The sequence below is a fragment of the Salmo salar genome, chromosome 24 (genome assembly GCF_965601325.2).
Source record: "Salmo salar chromosome 24, fSalSal1, whole genome shotgun sequence".
In the NCBI taxonomy this organism is placed as follows: domain Eukaryota; kingdom Metazoa; phylum Chordata; class Actinopteri; order Salmoniformes; family Salmonidae; genus Salmo; species Salmo salar.
The window spans coordinates 38,536,292-38,551,611 of record NC_138314.1 but is presented as its reverse complement, the minus strand read 5'-3'; the positions used below and the strand labels follow the sequence as shown (position 1 = coordinate 38,551,611).

The window sequence follows — 15,320 nt, the reverse complement described above, 5'->3', positions numbered from 1 at the left end:
GGAAAACAGTTTTTCAATAAATTGTAGCATTAAGTCATTTTTATTTAACTAGGCAAGTCAGTTAAGAACCTTATTATTTTACCCTCCCCTAACCTGTGCCAATTGTGCACCGCCCTATGGGGCTGCCAATCACGGCCGGTTGTGATACAGCCCAGGATCGAACCAGGGTCTGTAGTGACGCCTCTAGCACTAAGATGCAGTGCGTTAGACCGCTGCGCCAATTTGGGGTTTTAGTTAACAGAAAATCATGTTCAACATTCATTGGTCCTATTGAACAGGGCATGGGTATTGTTTCAAAATGTATTACCGGGGTGGAGGGAATCCCATAAGCTTTTATCATTTTATTAGTTGGGGGTAAATCAAGTCCCGTACCTTTACCAAAAGTGGATATGCGCCAATCTTTAGACAGACCCGTTTAGACAGTCATACAATGCTTTAACCTTATCTTTATCAAATGATCCATAAAGGGACCACCCAGAACTTTCACACCACTTACATTTCACACCACTTACGTAAGTCTACATAAAAAGAAACGTCCCTTTTTCAGGACCCTGTCTTTCAAAGATAATTTGTAAAAATCCAAATAACTTCACAGATCTTCATTGTAAAGGGTTTAAACGCTGTTTCCCATGGTTGTTCAATGAACCATAAACAATTAATGAACATGCAACTGTGGAACGGTCGCTAAGACACTAACAGCTTACAGACGGTAGGCAATTAAGGTCACAGTTATGAAAACTTAGGACACTAAAGAGGCCTTTCTACTGACTCTGAAAAACACCAAAAGAAAGAAAGAAAGGTGGAGGGTCCGTCATGGTCTGGGGCGGTGTGTCACAGCGTCATCGGACTGAGCTTGTTGTCATTGCAGGCAATCTCAACGCAGTGCGTTACAGGGAAGACATCCTCCTCCCTCATGTGGTACCCTTCCTGCAGGCTCATCCTGACATGACCCTCCAGTATGACAATGCCACCAGCCATACTGCTCGTTCTGTGCGTGATTTCCTGCAAGACAGGAATGTCAGTGTTCTGCCATGGCCAGCGAAGAGCCCGGATCGCAATCCCATTGAGCGCGTCTGGGACCTGTTGGATCTGTGAGGGCCATTCCCCCCAGAAATGTCCGGGAACTTGCAAGTGCCTTGTGGAAGAGTGGGGCAACATCTCCCAGAAAGAACTGGCAAATCTGGTGCAGTCCATGAGGAGGAGATGCACTGCAGTACTTAATGCCGCTGGTGTCAGCAGATACTGACTGTTACTTTTGATTTTGACACCCCCTTTGTTCAGGGACACATTATTCAATTTCTTTTAGTCACATTTCTGTGGAACTTGTTCAGTTTGTCTGTTGTTGAATCTCGTCATGTTCATACAAATATTTACACGTTAAGTTTGCTGAAAATAAAAGCAGTTGACAGTGTGGATGTTTTTTGTTGTTGTTTTTTTTGCTCAGTTTAGTATTCTCTCCTGCTATATCTTCACACCACACAGAATCCCTATATACTGTTATCAATCAACTTAGGTATTTATATCCACACCACCCCATCTGCATCCTGTGCACCATATTTATCTTCAACGGTTCTCTAGCCTCCCAGAAACTATGGTACAGTGGTCCCAGATCACATGGACAATTCTCAGAAATGCCTATAGACTTCTACTTCCTATACATATTAAACAGCACCACGTGCTATTACTAGTAGTCCCAGACTACGATGGGCAGTGGTGGACGGAACCCCCTTACTAAGGTTATAGATCAAAAAACTCTCTGTCCCTCAATTATTTGCGGATGATGTGTCTCCTCCTGGGCAGCTCGCAGTATGGGTCTGGGCGGGTCCCCGTCATCTTTTGGTCAGACGGGAATTTCCCTCACGTTACATAAAATGCCCCACTGGTTTTCCTCGTAGACCCTCACTAGAAAGCTCTGCAGGCAGAATCAATCATCCTGTTTCGTTGACTCCAAATTGTTGTGGAAATTCAACACAGGGACACTCAGTCCCTAAAGTACCAGTCTGAAGTCTGCCAGGAGCTCTGTCGTGGCAGTCCCATTAGTTCTCTTATTTTACGGCTGTACAAACAAGCTTCACAGGCATAGTTCATAGGGTTGGTTCCTGTATGTGACTGGCGCCGTCTCCTATCTTATAGAACATATTCTGGGCGTTCTGACAAAAGGTCTGAAGAGGGGTCATGACGGTCTTCCCTTCATATCTCTACCCAGCATCTACAGGAACCAATGATTGTATGAGACAAGATGTAAAATTCGAGGCTATTTCTTCAGACAACAAAAATTCCCTCACAATAGTTTCTGCTCTGAAATGCATTGTCAACTGTTGAAAATTTTATATAGACAGCTGTGTTTCTTTCTAAATCATATCCAAACAATTGAATTGGCCACAGCTGGACTCAAATCAAGTTGTAGTGGCATCTCAAGGATGATCTAAGGAAATCGGATGCACCTGAGCTCATTTTGGAGTGTCAGCAAAGGGGTGTGAATATTTATGTAAATTAGATATTTCTGTATTTCATTTTCAACAAATGTGCAAACATTTAAAAAAAAATGTTTTCACTTTGTCATATTGTGTGGAGATGGGTGAGAACAGAAATTGATTTAATCCATTTTGAACTCAGGCTGTAACACAATGAAATGTGGAATAAGTCAAGGGGTATGAATACTTTCTGTAGGCACTGTGTTAAGTGGTCTGACTGATTTCATTTTTGTTTCTTTTTTGTGTCTTTTTAATACGTGGAATATTAACATAAATCAACGTGCTATTCGTTGAAAACAACATTAGCTGTCTCCAAGAAACGAATCATTTTGACAGTTGCATTGTACAGCTTACACCCACTGACGCTGGGTTAATTATATTCTAATTAAGTCTGACATTATTTGAAATTGGAAATGCGTTTATCTGCAGTATAATGGTTGGGCCTCTTGATCCGGCAGTCAACGCTGCTGATGGAATCTCAATGACATCCAGGTTTATTAGGGCTGGCTGCCTTCATTTGATAAAAATGGCAGAAAGCGTAATGCATAAAGTAATAATATGCTAATTATCTTTGGTGAAGAAGTGAAGCAGCACCGACTGACCAATCATGTCTCCGTTGTCCCGTGACAGGTGTCCTTTGTGTCCCGGATTCCTGTGGCCTTCCCCACGGGCGACGCCAACTCCCTGAGCCGCAGCGTGGTCATGTACGCCTGTAACAAGAACGTGGACCTAGCCATCCAACATGGCCGCCAGCGGCCTGCCGGCCTACCACATTCCTCGTCGGTGCTGATTCCCTACGGCCAGAGCAAGGCGACCTCCTACTCCAGCAGCCTGCGCCTCAGCATCTTCACCCCCAACGTGCTCATGATCTCCACGCACTCCGATGGCTCCCTCAACCAATGGGCGGTCAGCTTCGCAGAGGAGTCGGCCTTCTCCACTGTGCTCAGCGTGTCCCACAAGTCACGCTACTGCGGCCATCGCTTCCACCTCAACGACCTGGCCTGCCACTCCCTGCTGCCCCTGTTGCTCACCACCTCACACCACAATGCCCTGCGCACCCCCGACGTGGACAGTGTCCCCGCCCCCTCGACCACCCTTTCTCAACCCCTCGGGGGCGGGCCCAGCCGGGTGTCCCTGGGCGCTGTGTCGCAGGACCCCAACGCCATTTACAGCGAGCTCATTCTGTGGAGGGTGGATCCAGTGGGACCGCTGTCCTTCTCTGGAGGGGTGTCTGAGCTGGCCAGGATCAACTCTCTCCACTCCTCCGCCTTCTCCAATGTAGCCTGGCTGCCCACACTCATCCCCAGCAACTGCCTTGGTAAGGAAGGAGACAGTCAGTGGATTTACCTTTGAAAACTCTGGTAGCTACAATATCTGTCAGCAGATGGCTTGTTGCAATAGTTTTCTTCTCTACTGCAGGTGTCTACTGCAACTCTCCCAGTGCCTGCTTTGTGGCCAGTGACGGTCACTCGCTGAGGCTTTACCAGGCTGTTATTGAAGCCAAGAAACTACTCAGTGAGCTCTCCAACCCAGATATTTCAGTAAGTCCACCACCATATCTCAGATTAACCATTTTTATTTACCCTCACTATTCTCGATTTCTAAACATTTACAAATATATATATCTTTTTTTTAACTTTGTCTCAGAAATATGTCGGCAAAGTTTTTAACATCATCAGCCAGCAATCGACTGCTAAACCAGGTTGTATCATCGAGCTAGATGCCATTACTGACTTCGTAAGTATATGTTTATGGAAGAAGGAAATATGTTCTATTGAGTGCACACAGATTTTCACTGACCTTTTTCAGCACCATGATTGGGGTTTGCTAGGCATAGTAAGCGCAATCCGATATTCAATACATGACTGAACTCTATTTAACACATTGTTTAATGGCTTCTTGCCATCTTAATGAAAAGTTCAGCCATGCCATAGATGTTTTACACTGTAGCCTAGCCAGTAGGCCTTAAATCATGCGGAGCTACCAACCAAGTCACAGCCTGGCCTTGGCATGAAATAATTAACTTTTGTGTGTGTGTGTATTATGATGATGATGCATGGTTAGATTCTATGTATTTATGTATGGAAGCATTAGCACACTCTTTAATTGTTCAAGACACTTTTCCCCTCGGTGACAAAGTATTTCCTGTCCTATTGTGTGTCCTGTCTAGCTCAGTTGGTAGGGCATGGTGCTTGCAGCGCCAGGGTTGTGGGTTCGATTCCCACGGGGAACCAGTACAACAACAAAAAAAGTATAAAAATGTATGCACTCACTACTGTAAATCGCTCTGGATGAGAGCGTCTTGCTAAATGACAAAAAATATAAATGTAAAATGTGTGTTCTGCAGCAGGGGAAGGAGACTCAGCTGCTGCATGTGTTTGAAGAGGATCTGATTCTGGGCAGTGAGCGGAGAGATGCCACTCAGGAAGCTCCCGCTACAGAGACTAGTAGGATTAGGAGACACACTCACTAATACAACCTTCACTTTACTCTCTAGTCCATCTCATTCAGTGTGATGTACATGTCCTTGTGTGTGTTTGTTTTTGCTCCTGCAGCCTCCAGCCAGCCAGGCTTCTCCGCCCGCTTCTTCCTGGTGGTGGTAGAGTTTACCCAGACTGGCAGGTCTTTCCTGCATATGTGGCACCTGCAACTGGCAGCTGGCCAAATCACTATGGGTGTGTGACCTCAAGGGTCCATTTCTATGTTACAGCATTGTTGGGCATTGTGTGCCAGCCAGCTTTAACCTGGCTCTAAAAAAACAATTTGTTTTTGTGTGTCTTTACAGACGAGACCGGCGCTCCGCCTGAAAAGGAGAACGTGACTTTGTCACCAATGAACAGCTCCTTTAGCTTTGAGACGTTCAGCTCCCCCTCGGCCCAGAAGAACAAGCCTTGCACGTCCAACCTGCAGAGTGCCAGTCGCCTCATCCTGGCCACTCACAGGTTGTACAGCCAGGAGCTAGCTCTTCCAGACGGCGTTGAGGTGATCAGTGTCACACCCTCAGCAGGTGAGAGGGCACTGAACCACAGTCACACCGCCCTCTTCTCCTGTATAATGGGACAATTCTGTTTGTTCTTCCACAGGAATGTAATCACCTCACAAAGTGTTGGCTAATTCTATAGAATGGAACCAGTTCAACTGAAATTGGATAAGAGATAATTAACAGCCCTTTGTTTGCCAAGGTTTTGGGGAGTGGATGCATCTTTGTTACTTTGCTGGCATTTAACTGTTACATTTCAGTATAGAGTTTGTGTCTTAAAAAAAATACAAAATGAACTAGGCAAGTCAGTTAAGATCAAATTCTTATTTACAATGACGGCCTAGGAACAGTGGGTTAACTGCCTTGTTCAGGGGCAGAACGACAGATTTTTACCTAGTTAGCTCGGGGATTCGATCCACCAACCTTTCGGTTACTAGTCCAACGCTCTAACCACTAGGCTATCTGCCACCGCAAGTGTACAAGCCTACCCAGGAAGTATGGCTAAACTAACTAACCAATGATTGTTCTTGTTCCAGGTCATCTGAGCGCGTCCTCCCTGCAGCCGGCAGGTGGCGCTCCCTATCTCCTGGCCACTTCCTGTTCAGACGGGAAGGTGAGGTTCTGGAGGTGCAGGGTGTCTGCAGTGGAGCCAGACACCAAGGAGCTGACATACACCTGGGAGGAATGGCCTCTATTGGTGGAGGAGGGGCTGGGCAACAGCAGTGCCGTGACCGTGTCAGGCAGACCAGTCACGGTCAGCTGTTGTCACACCAGCCGCATTGCAGTGGCCTACCGACACAACCCTAGCCCTCACCTGAGCCCTAACCCTAACCACCTGAGCCCTAACCCTAACCACCTGAGCCCTAACCCTAACCACCTGAGCCCTAACCCTAACCACCTGAGCCCTAACCACCTGAGCCCTAACCCTAACCACCAAAGCCCTAACCCTCAGCAGGGTGTCAGGGAACCACTGGTCCATGTAGGGTTATTCCAGTGTGAGTCCACAGGTGGCTCCCACTGGGTGCTAGAGCAGACCCTCGTCCTGGATGCCTCCACTCCCACTGGTAACAATAACATGGAGAGTGGCGCCAAGGGCCTGAATGTGGAGAATAATAACCTGGACATCTATCTGCCCAATGACGCCTGCCTGGGGTCCTCTGGTAAGAGTCTGGTCCACCTGGACTGGGTCTCCAGGGAGGACGGCTCCCACATTCTTACTGTGGGGATTGGTTCCAAACTCTACATGTACGGCCTGCTCTCTGGCAAACCTCCTGAACTGGGCCTGTCTGAGGGCCCCAGGGAGCAGAGCTCTTCCCGCCTGGTCCTCCTGCGCTCCGTGGACCTGGTCTCCTCCGTGGAAGGCTCCTTGCCCATCCCCGTCTCCCTGTCCTGGGTGAGAGACGGCATCCTGGTGGTGGGCATGGACTGTGAGATGCACGTGTACTCCCAGTGGCAGCCCCCGGCCAAGTCCACGGCCTTGAACACCATGACCACAGACATGGGCAGCGTGTCGTCCCTCCTGGCTGCAATGAAACAGAGCCATGAGGAGGGCCTGAACCCCTCTCCTCCCAAGAAGAGCTTGACCAGGTCCATGACCAGCCTGGCCCAGAAGCTGAGTGGGAAGAGGACAGTGTACGACCTGCCTGCGGAGATGGAGGACTATGGGCTGTTTGAGGCGGCACACCACCTGTTCCCCACGCTGCCCCAGTACCACCCGGTACAGCTGCTGGAGCTCATGGACCTGGGGAAGGTCCGGCGGGCCAAGGCCATCCTCTCCCACCTCGTCAAATGCATTGCCGGGGAGATCGTGGCCCTCAAAGACAACGGCACCAACCAAGACAAGCGTCTCCGCTCGCGCACCATCAGCGCCGGCGGCAGCACCTCCAGAGACCCCAAGCTCTTCAGCAAGGGTGAGAGCTCGGACTACACAGAGATTGACTCCATCCCTCCCCTGCCCCTGTACGCGCTGCTGGCGGCCGACGAGGACTGCTCCCCCAAGCCCAAGGACAAGGTGGCCAGTCTGAGTGGAGACAGTGGCCATGGGTCCAGTCAGACGGACGCCTACGATGAGCTCTTCCAGAGCAGCGGGGTGGGTGTGGACGACCTGGAGCATATGGACAGCGACCAAGAGGACGGCGGTGCTAAGGTCATAGACCTGTCTCAATATAGCCCCACCTTCTTTGGGCCAGAGCACGCCCAGGTTCTGTCCAGCCACCTGCTCCACTCCAGCCTGCCGGGCCTGACCCGCATGGAGCAGATGTCCCTCATGGCCCTGGCTGACACCATCGCCACCACAAGCACTGACATCCGGGAGAGCCAGAGCAGGGGTAAAGGTACGATATCTCATTTAACCCAACACAGACTGTCCTTAATAGTCCTTCTCCTTACAAAATGTTGTTCAATGGACTAATATGAACAAAGGGGGTGTATTTGTTTTATTCTAGTAGAAGGCCTGTGAGGAGGAGTACTGATGGTCATATTCTTTCCATTGACTAGGTGGAGAGACTTTGGATGAGTGCGGTCTGAAGTTCCTGTTGGCTGTGAGGCTCCATTCGTTCCTGCTGACCACCCTGCCTCCTGCCCATCGCGCCCAGCTGCTTCGCCAAGGTAGGCAGGGCTGAACTCAACACAACTGAGCACAGCAGCCCACTGAGGTTCAGATGGCTAGAACATGATGCTTGTTGCAACACTAGACTTGTGGGTTTAATTCCTGCATGGCTGACCTATGCTGATTAGCCTATTTTATTTTTGTAAAGAATACATAAATTAAATCAATGTGGGTAAATGAACATATTATTACATGGTCAAACAACTCTAGCTCCTCCAGCCTGGTGCTGTGTAGACTAGTGTGACGTTTGATTGTCTTGACAACCTGTGTTTGGTCCTCCAGGTCTGTCCACCTGTCACTACGCCTGGGCCTTCCACTCCGAGGCCGAGGACGAGCTGCTCCACATGTTACCTGCCTTGCAGAAAGGAGACCCCACCTGGCCCGAGCTCCGCGCCATGGGCATGGGCTGGTGGCTCAGGAGCACCAATAAACTCCGGAGGTGTATTGAAAAAGTGAGCCCATGTGTCCCATATACCTTTTGCGATAATTTTTCCTCCCTTAAATTAAATATATGCATGCATGCATGCATGCATGCATACAGTGGGGGAAAAAAGTATTTGATCCCCTGCTGATTTTGTACGTTTGCCCACTTACAAAGAAATGATCAGACTGTAGGTTTATTTGAACAGTGAGAGACAGAATAACAACAAAAAAATCCAGAAAAACGCATGTTAAAAATGTTATAAAATGATTTGCAGTTTAATGAGGGAAATAAGTATTTGACCCCTCTGCAAAACATGACAGTACTTGGTGGCAAAACCCTTGTTGGCAATCACAGAGGTCAGACGTTTCTTGTAGTTGGCCACCAGGTTTGCACACATCTCAGGAGGGATTTTGTCCCACTCCTCTTTGCAGATCTTCTCCAAGTCATTAAGGTTTCGAGGCTGATGTTTGGCAACTCGAACCTTCAGCTCCCTCCACAGATTTTCTATGGGATTAAGGTCTGGAGACTGGCTAGGCCACTCCAGGACCTTAATGTGCTTCTTCTTGAGCCACTCCTTTGTTGCCTTGGCCGTGTGTTTTGGGTGATTGTCATGCTGGAATACCCATCCACGACCGGTTTTCAATGCCCTGGCTGAGGGAAGGAGGTTCTCACCCAAGATTTGACGGTACATGGCCCCGTCCATCGTCCCTTTGATGCAGTGAAGTTGTCCTGTCCCCTTAGCAGAAAAACACCCCCAAAGCATAATGTTTCCACCTCCATGTTTGATGGTGGAGATGGTGTTCTTGGGGTCATAGGCAGCATTTTTCCTCCTCCAAACACGGCGAGTTGAGTTGATGTCAAAGAGCTCCATTTTGGTCTCATCTGACCACAACACTTTCACCAGTTGTCCTCTGAATCATTCAATGTTCACTGGCAAACTTCAGACGGGCATGTATATGTATTCTTGAGCAGAGGGACCTTGCGGGCTCTGCAGGATTTCAGTCCTTCACGGCGTAGTGTGTTACCAATTGTTTTCTTGGTGACTATGGTCCCAGCTGCCTTGAGATCATTGACAAGATCCTCCCGTGTAGTTCTGGGCTGATTCCTCACCGTTCTCATGATCATTGCAACCCCACGAGGTAAGATCTTGCATGGAGCCCCAGGCCGAGGAATATTGACAGTTCTTTTGTGTTTCTTCCATTTGCGAATAATCGCACCAAATGTTGTCACCTTCTCACCAAGCTGCTTGGCGATGGTCTTGTAGCCCATTCCAGCCTTGTGTAGGTCTACAATCTTGTCCCTGACATCCTTGGAGAGCTCTTTGGTCTTGGCCATGGTGGAGTGTTTTGAATCTGATTGATTGATTGCTTCTGTGGACAGGTGTCTTTTTTTACAGGTAACAAGCTGCGGTTAGGAGCACTCCCTTTAAGAGTGTGCTCCTAATCTCAGCTCGTTACCTGTATAAAAGACACCTGGGAGCCAGAAATCTTTCTGATTGAGAGGGGGTCAAATACTTATTTCCCTCATTAAAATGCAAATCAATTTATAACATTTTTGACATGTGTTTTTCTGGATATTTTTGTTGTTATTCTGTCTCTCACTGTTCAAATAAACCTTCCATTAAAATTATAGACTGATCCTTTCTTTGTCAGTGGGCAAACGTACAGAATCAGCAGGGGATCAAATACTTTTCCCCCCCACTGTACAGTGCATTCGGCAAGTATTCAGACCCCTTGACTTTTTCCACATTTTGTTATGTTACTGCCTTATTCTAAAATTGATTTTTTTTAAAAAGATTTTAAGAATAATACATCAATCTACACACAGTACCCCATAATGACAAAGCAAAAACAGTTGCTTTTTTTATGCTTGCGTATTTATAAAAAATGTAAAACTGAAATATGACATTTATATCAGTACTCAGACCCTTTGCTATGAGACTCCGGTGCATCCTGTTTCCATTGATCATCCTTGAGATGTTTCAACAAATTGATTTGAAGTCCACCTGTGGTAAAAGTAATTCTGTGGAGATGGGATAACCTTCCAGAAGGACAACCATCTTTGCAGCACTCCACCAAATCAGGCCTTTATGGTAGAGTGGCCAGACGGAAGCCACTCTTCAGTAAAAGGCACATGACAGCCCGCTTGGAGTTTGCCAAAAGGCATCTTAAGGACTCTCAGACCATGAGAAGCAAGATTCTCTGGTCTGATGAAACAAAGATTTGACCTGAATGCCAAGCATCATGTCTGGAGGAAACCTGGCACCATCCCTACGGTGAATTATGGTGGTGACAGCATCATGCTGTGGGGATGTTTTTCAGCGGCAGGGACTGGGTGACAGTCAGGATCGAGGGAACGGAGCACAGAGCATACAGAGAGATCCTTGATAAAAACCTGCTCCAGAGCACTCAGGACCTCAGACTGGGGTGAAGGTTCACCTTCCAACAGGACAACGACCCTAAGCACACAGCCAAGACAATGCAGGAGTAGCTTCGGGACAAGTCTCTGAATGTCCCTGAGTGGACCAGCCAGAGCCCGGATTTGAACCTGATCGAACATCTCTGGAGAGACCTGAAAATAGCTGTGCAGCGACGCTCCCCATCCAACCTGACAGAGCTTGAGAGGATCTGCAGAGAAGAATGGGAGGAACTCCCCAAATACAGGTGTGCCAAGCTGGTAGCGTCATACCTAAGAAGACTCGAGGCTGTAATCGCTGCCAAAGGTGCTTCAACAAAGTACTGAGTAAAGGGTCTGAATACTTATGTAAATGTGATATTTCAGTTTAGTATTTCTTATAAATTTGCTACAATTTCTAAAAACCTGTATTTGCTTCGTCATTATGGGGTATTGTGTGTAGATTGATGAGGCAAAAAAATCTGCAAAGCTCTCACCAACGCAAAGGGTGGCTACTTTTGAAGAAACTCAGATATAAAATATTTTGATTTGACACTTTTTTGGTTACTACATGATTTCATATGTGTTATTTAGTTTTGATAGTTTGGATGTTCACTATTATTCTACAATGTATAAAATAGTAAAAATGTGAGATACTAAACTGAGATCTTCAGTTTCTTGGTAATTTCTCGCATAGAATAGCCTTCATTTCTCAGAACAAGAATAGACTGACGAGTTTCTAGCCATTTTGAGCCTGTAATCGAGCCCACAAATGCTGATGCTCCAGATACTCAACTAGTCTAAAGGCCAGTTGTATTGCTTCTTTAATCAGGACAACAGTTTCCAGCTGTGCTAACATAATTGCAAAAGGGTTTTCTAATAATAAATTAGCCTTTTAAAATGATAAACTTGGATTAGCTAACACAACGTGCCATTGGAACACAGGAGTGATGGTTACTCATAATGGGCCTCTGTACACCTATGTAGAATCCATTACAAATCAGCTGTTTCCAGCTACAATAGTCATTTACAACCTTAACAATGTCTACACTGTATTTCTGATCAATTCAGTGTTATTTTAATGGACAGAATGTGCTTTTCTTTCAAAAATAAAGACATTTCTAAGTGACCTCTAGCTTTTGAACGTGTGTGTGTATAGATAAGAGTTATTGGTTGCCTTTGAGATACAAAAGGAGAACAGAATCAGATTGTGCTGCAACACAGAATTCAGTAATATAAATCAGAGAATGTGGAATGACCTATATACAAATGTGTTTTTCTCCCTCTGTTATTCATCAGGTCGCAAAAGCGTCTTTTCAAAGGCAGAACGATCCTCTGGACGCCGCCATCTTCTATCTCGCTATGAAAAAGAAAGCAGTGGTCTGGGGACTGTACAGGTAACGTCTATGAGAAGTTCTTGAATATAATTTCCCATAAGCCCAGAAAAAGTTAAAAAACAATTATTTCACATTAGAGATATTCTAATGCCAACGTGTGTTGTTCCATCAAGGTCTCAGAAGAATGCCAAAATGACAACGTTCTTCAGCAACAACTTCGGTGAGGAAAGGTGGAGGAGGGCTGCCTTGAAGAACGCCTTTTCTCTGCTGGGGAAGCAGCGCTTCCAGCACTCTGCAGCCTTCTTTCTTTTGGCAGGCTCCCTCAAGGACGCTGTGGAGGTAAAAATGTCCTAATTTCGCTGTCAGCAGCTACAGTAGATATGATGTCCACCTTTTTCATACAAAGGTTTTCAGGAGAGAGGTAGCTCTCTCTTTAAAAATATATATAATTAAATACAAAGTTGTATCTTTGAGCATTTATGCAAATTACATCTGGCCATGCAAAGGGTAGAGGTGACCTTATTTGATATTCCTGTGAGGTATTTTTCTGTGCTGCTACTGCAAATGCTTTCAACACTGTTGGATGAGGTTTGGCCTGCCTTGTACAGGTTTGCCTGGAGAAGATGCAGGACCTGCAGCTGGCCCTGGTGATCTCCCGGCTCTATGAGTCCGAGTTTGAGACGTCCTCCACCTACAAACGCATCCTGCAGAGGCACGTGCTGGGCCAAGACCGCCAGCTCCCCGCCCACCAGGACCCCTTCCTGCGCAGCACGGCCTACTGGGTACTGGAGGACTACAGCCGGGCCCTGGATACTCTGCTGGAGCAGCCTGCTGCCCCAAACCTAGCGTCCCCCACTCAGGCTGGCCACACAACTCAACCAGGTAGTAGTAAGAGAACGATGCTTTTTCCCTTAGATTTGACGTTTGATTATTTTGAGGTAAATTGATGATGTGAATGCCTGGGGAAATGACAAAGCTGTGATTTGCAGGTACCTCGTCCACGTCCCTCTGTAGCCCGGAGGTCTTCAACTTCTACACCTACCTCCGCACACATCCCTTACTGCTGCGCCGCCATTTTGGCTCGTCTGAGAAGACCAGGGTGGGTCTGACAGCGGAGGGTCGCATGGCAAACTCAATCAGCCTGGTGGAGAGGAGGCTGTTCTTCACCGCAGCCTACGCTCACCTGCAGGCCGGCTGCCCCATGCTGGCCCTGGAGGTCCTCTCCAAAATGCCCAAAGTTGTCAAAAGATCCAAGCTCCACCAAGACGATACCACCAACCCCGACCTGAGCGAGACGAAAAAGGAACAGGCGTCAGATTTGGACTGGTCTCAGCCCGCGTTGAACGGCTTCGAGTCTGTGTCAGACAGCTTGTCCAATAGCCAATCGGACTCTGTGCTGAGTTTTGACTGGGGCCAGCCCTCTGTGTCGGTTCAGGATGAAGCCCTGGAGTTGAAATGGGACAGCGACAAGGAGGAGGAGGAGGACGACGACGACGAACCACAGGGCTTGGCCATGAAGAGTGCCGACAACACCAGTAGCGTCTTTCAAGACGCCACCTCTCCATTGACGGAGACGCTGCTGGACGAGGGTGACGTCCTCATGCCCTCTGAGGACATCCTGGCCGCTCAACTCAAATTCAGCGCCTGCCTGAAGATCCTGACCACGGAGCTGCGGACCCTGTCCACGGGTTACGAGCTGGACGGGGGGAAGCTACGCTACCAGCTGTGCCAGTGGCTGGAGAGGGAGGTGGTGGCCCTGCAGAGGTGTTGCAGCTACAAGCCCTGCCTGCCGGAGCTGGCCCTGGGAATGGCAGGGCCAGGTGGAGAGGAGGCGGCCCAGGCCCAGCCTGGTGAGGCCCAGCGCACCCGCAGACACTGGCTCCAGAGCAACCAGCCTCTCCTGCGCATGTTCCTCAGCTACTGCAGCTTGCACGGCTCCCACGGAGGAGGCCTGGCCTCGGTGCGCATGGAACTCATCCTGCTGCTTCAGGAGTCCCAACAGGTACAGCACACACTAACACACACTGTATGTTGTCAATCTTATTGAAATGAGTAACAAATGGATACAATAGCCATATATACTGTGTACAAAACATTAGGAACATTAGCACCCCCTTTTGCCTTCAGAACGGCCTCAATTGGTCAGGGCATGGACTCTACAAGGTGTTCCACAGGGATGCTGGCCCATGTTGACTCCAGTGGTTCCCACAGTTGTCAAGTTGGCTGGATGTCCTTTGGGTGGTGGACCATTCTTGATACACATGGGAAACTGTTGAGCATGTAAAACCCAGCAGCATTGCAGTTTTTGTCTCGAACCAGTATGCCTGGGACCTACTACCATACCCTATTGGAACTTAAATATTTGTTCTTGCCCATTCACCCTCTGAATGGCACACATACACAATCCATGTCTCAAGGCTTAAAAATCCTTCTTTAGCCTGTGTCCTCCCCTTCATCTACACTGATTTTAAGTGGATTTAACAAGTGACATCAATAAGGATCATAGCTATATTGGCCATATCACAAACCCCTGAGGTGACTTATTGCTATTATAAACTGGTTACCAACGTAATTACATTTTGTCATACCCGTGGTATACTGTCTGATATATACCAAGGCTTTCAGCCAATCAGCATTCAGGGCTCCAACCACCCAGTTTTATGATTATACTGAACAGAAATATAAACGCAGCATGCAACAATTTCAAAGGTTTTACTGAGTTACAGTTCATATAAGGAAATCAGTCAATTGAAATCAATTAATCTATGGATTTCACATGACTGGTAATACAGATATGCATCTGTTGGTCACAGATACCTTAAAAATAGAAGGTAGGGGCGTGGATCAGAAAACCAGTCAGTATCTGGTGTGACCACCATTTTGCATCATGCAGGGCGACACATCTCCTTCGCATAGTTGCTCAGGTTGTTGATTGTGGCCTGTGGAATGTTGTCTCACTCCTCTTCAATGGCTGTGCAAAGTTGCTGGATATTGGCGGGAACTGGAACACTGTCGTACACGTCGATCCAGAGCATCCCAAACATGCTCAATGGGTAACATGTCTGGTGAGTATGCAGGCCATGGAAGAACTGGGACATTTTCT

The 15,320-nt window shown here is 47.6% G+C and overlaps 1 protein-coding gene across 7 annotated transcripts in view; it reads left to right on the top strand.

Annotated features, from left to right (window-relative positions):
* Nucleotides 1-15,320, top strand: part of dmxl1 (Dmx like 1) — a 63,359-nt gene that overhangs the window by 20,787 nt on the left and 27,252 nt on the right. For 6 of the 7 annotated variants that reach the window (XM_082968699.1, XM_082968696.1, XM_082968698.1 and 3 more), the window contains exons 13-25: nucleotides 3,105-3,792; nucleotides 3,894-4,015; nucleotides 4,122-4,211; nucleotides 4,822-4,921; nucleotides 5,030-5,149; nucleotides 5,260-5,481; nucleotides 5,991-7,787; nucleotides 7,951-8,061; nucleotides 8,345-8,514; nucleotides 12,180-12,277; nucleotides 12,391-12,556; nucleotides 12,826-13,102; nucleotides 13,207-14,219. In XM_082968699.1, coding sequence (XP_082824825.1) covers nucleotides 3,105-3,792; nucleotides 3,894-4,015; nucleotides 4,122-4,211; nucleotides 4,822-4,921; nucleotides 5,030-5,149; nucleotides 5,260-5,481; nucleotides 5,991-7,787; nucleotides 7,951-8,061; nucleotides 8,345-8,514; nucleotides 12,180-12,277; nucleotides 12,391-12,556; nucleotides 12,826-13,102; nucleotides 13,207-14,219 — 4,974 coding nt within the window. The remainder of the gene's footprint in view (nucleotides 1-3,104; nucleotides 3,793-3,893; nucleotides 4,016-4,121; nucleotides 4,212-4,821; nucleotides 4,922-5,029; nucleotides 5,150-5,259; nucleotides 5,482-5,990; nucleotides 7,788-7,950; nucleotides 8,062-8,344; nucleotides 8,515-12,179; nucleotides 12,278-12,390; nucleotides 12,557-12,825; nucleotides 13,103-13,206; nucleotides 14,220-15,320) is intronic. The other variant, XM_082968697.1, reaches the window with a different exon arrangement.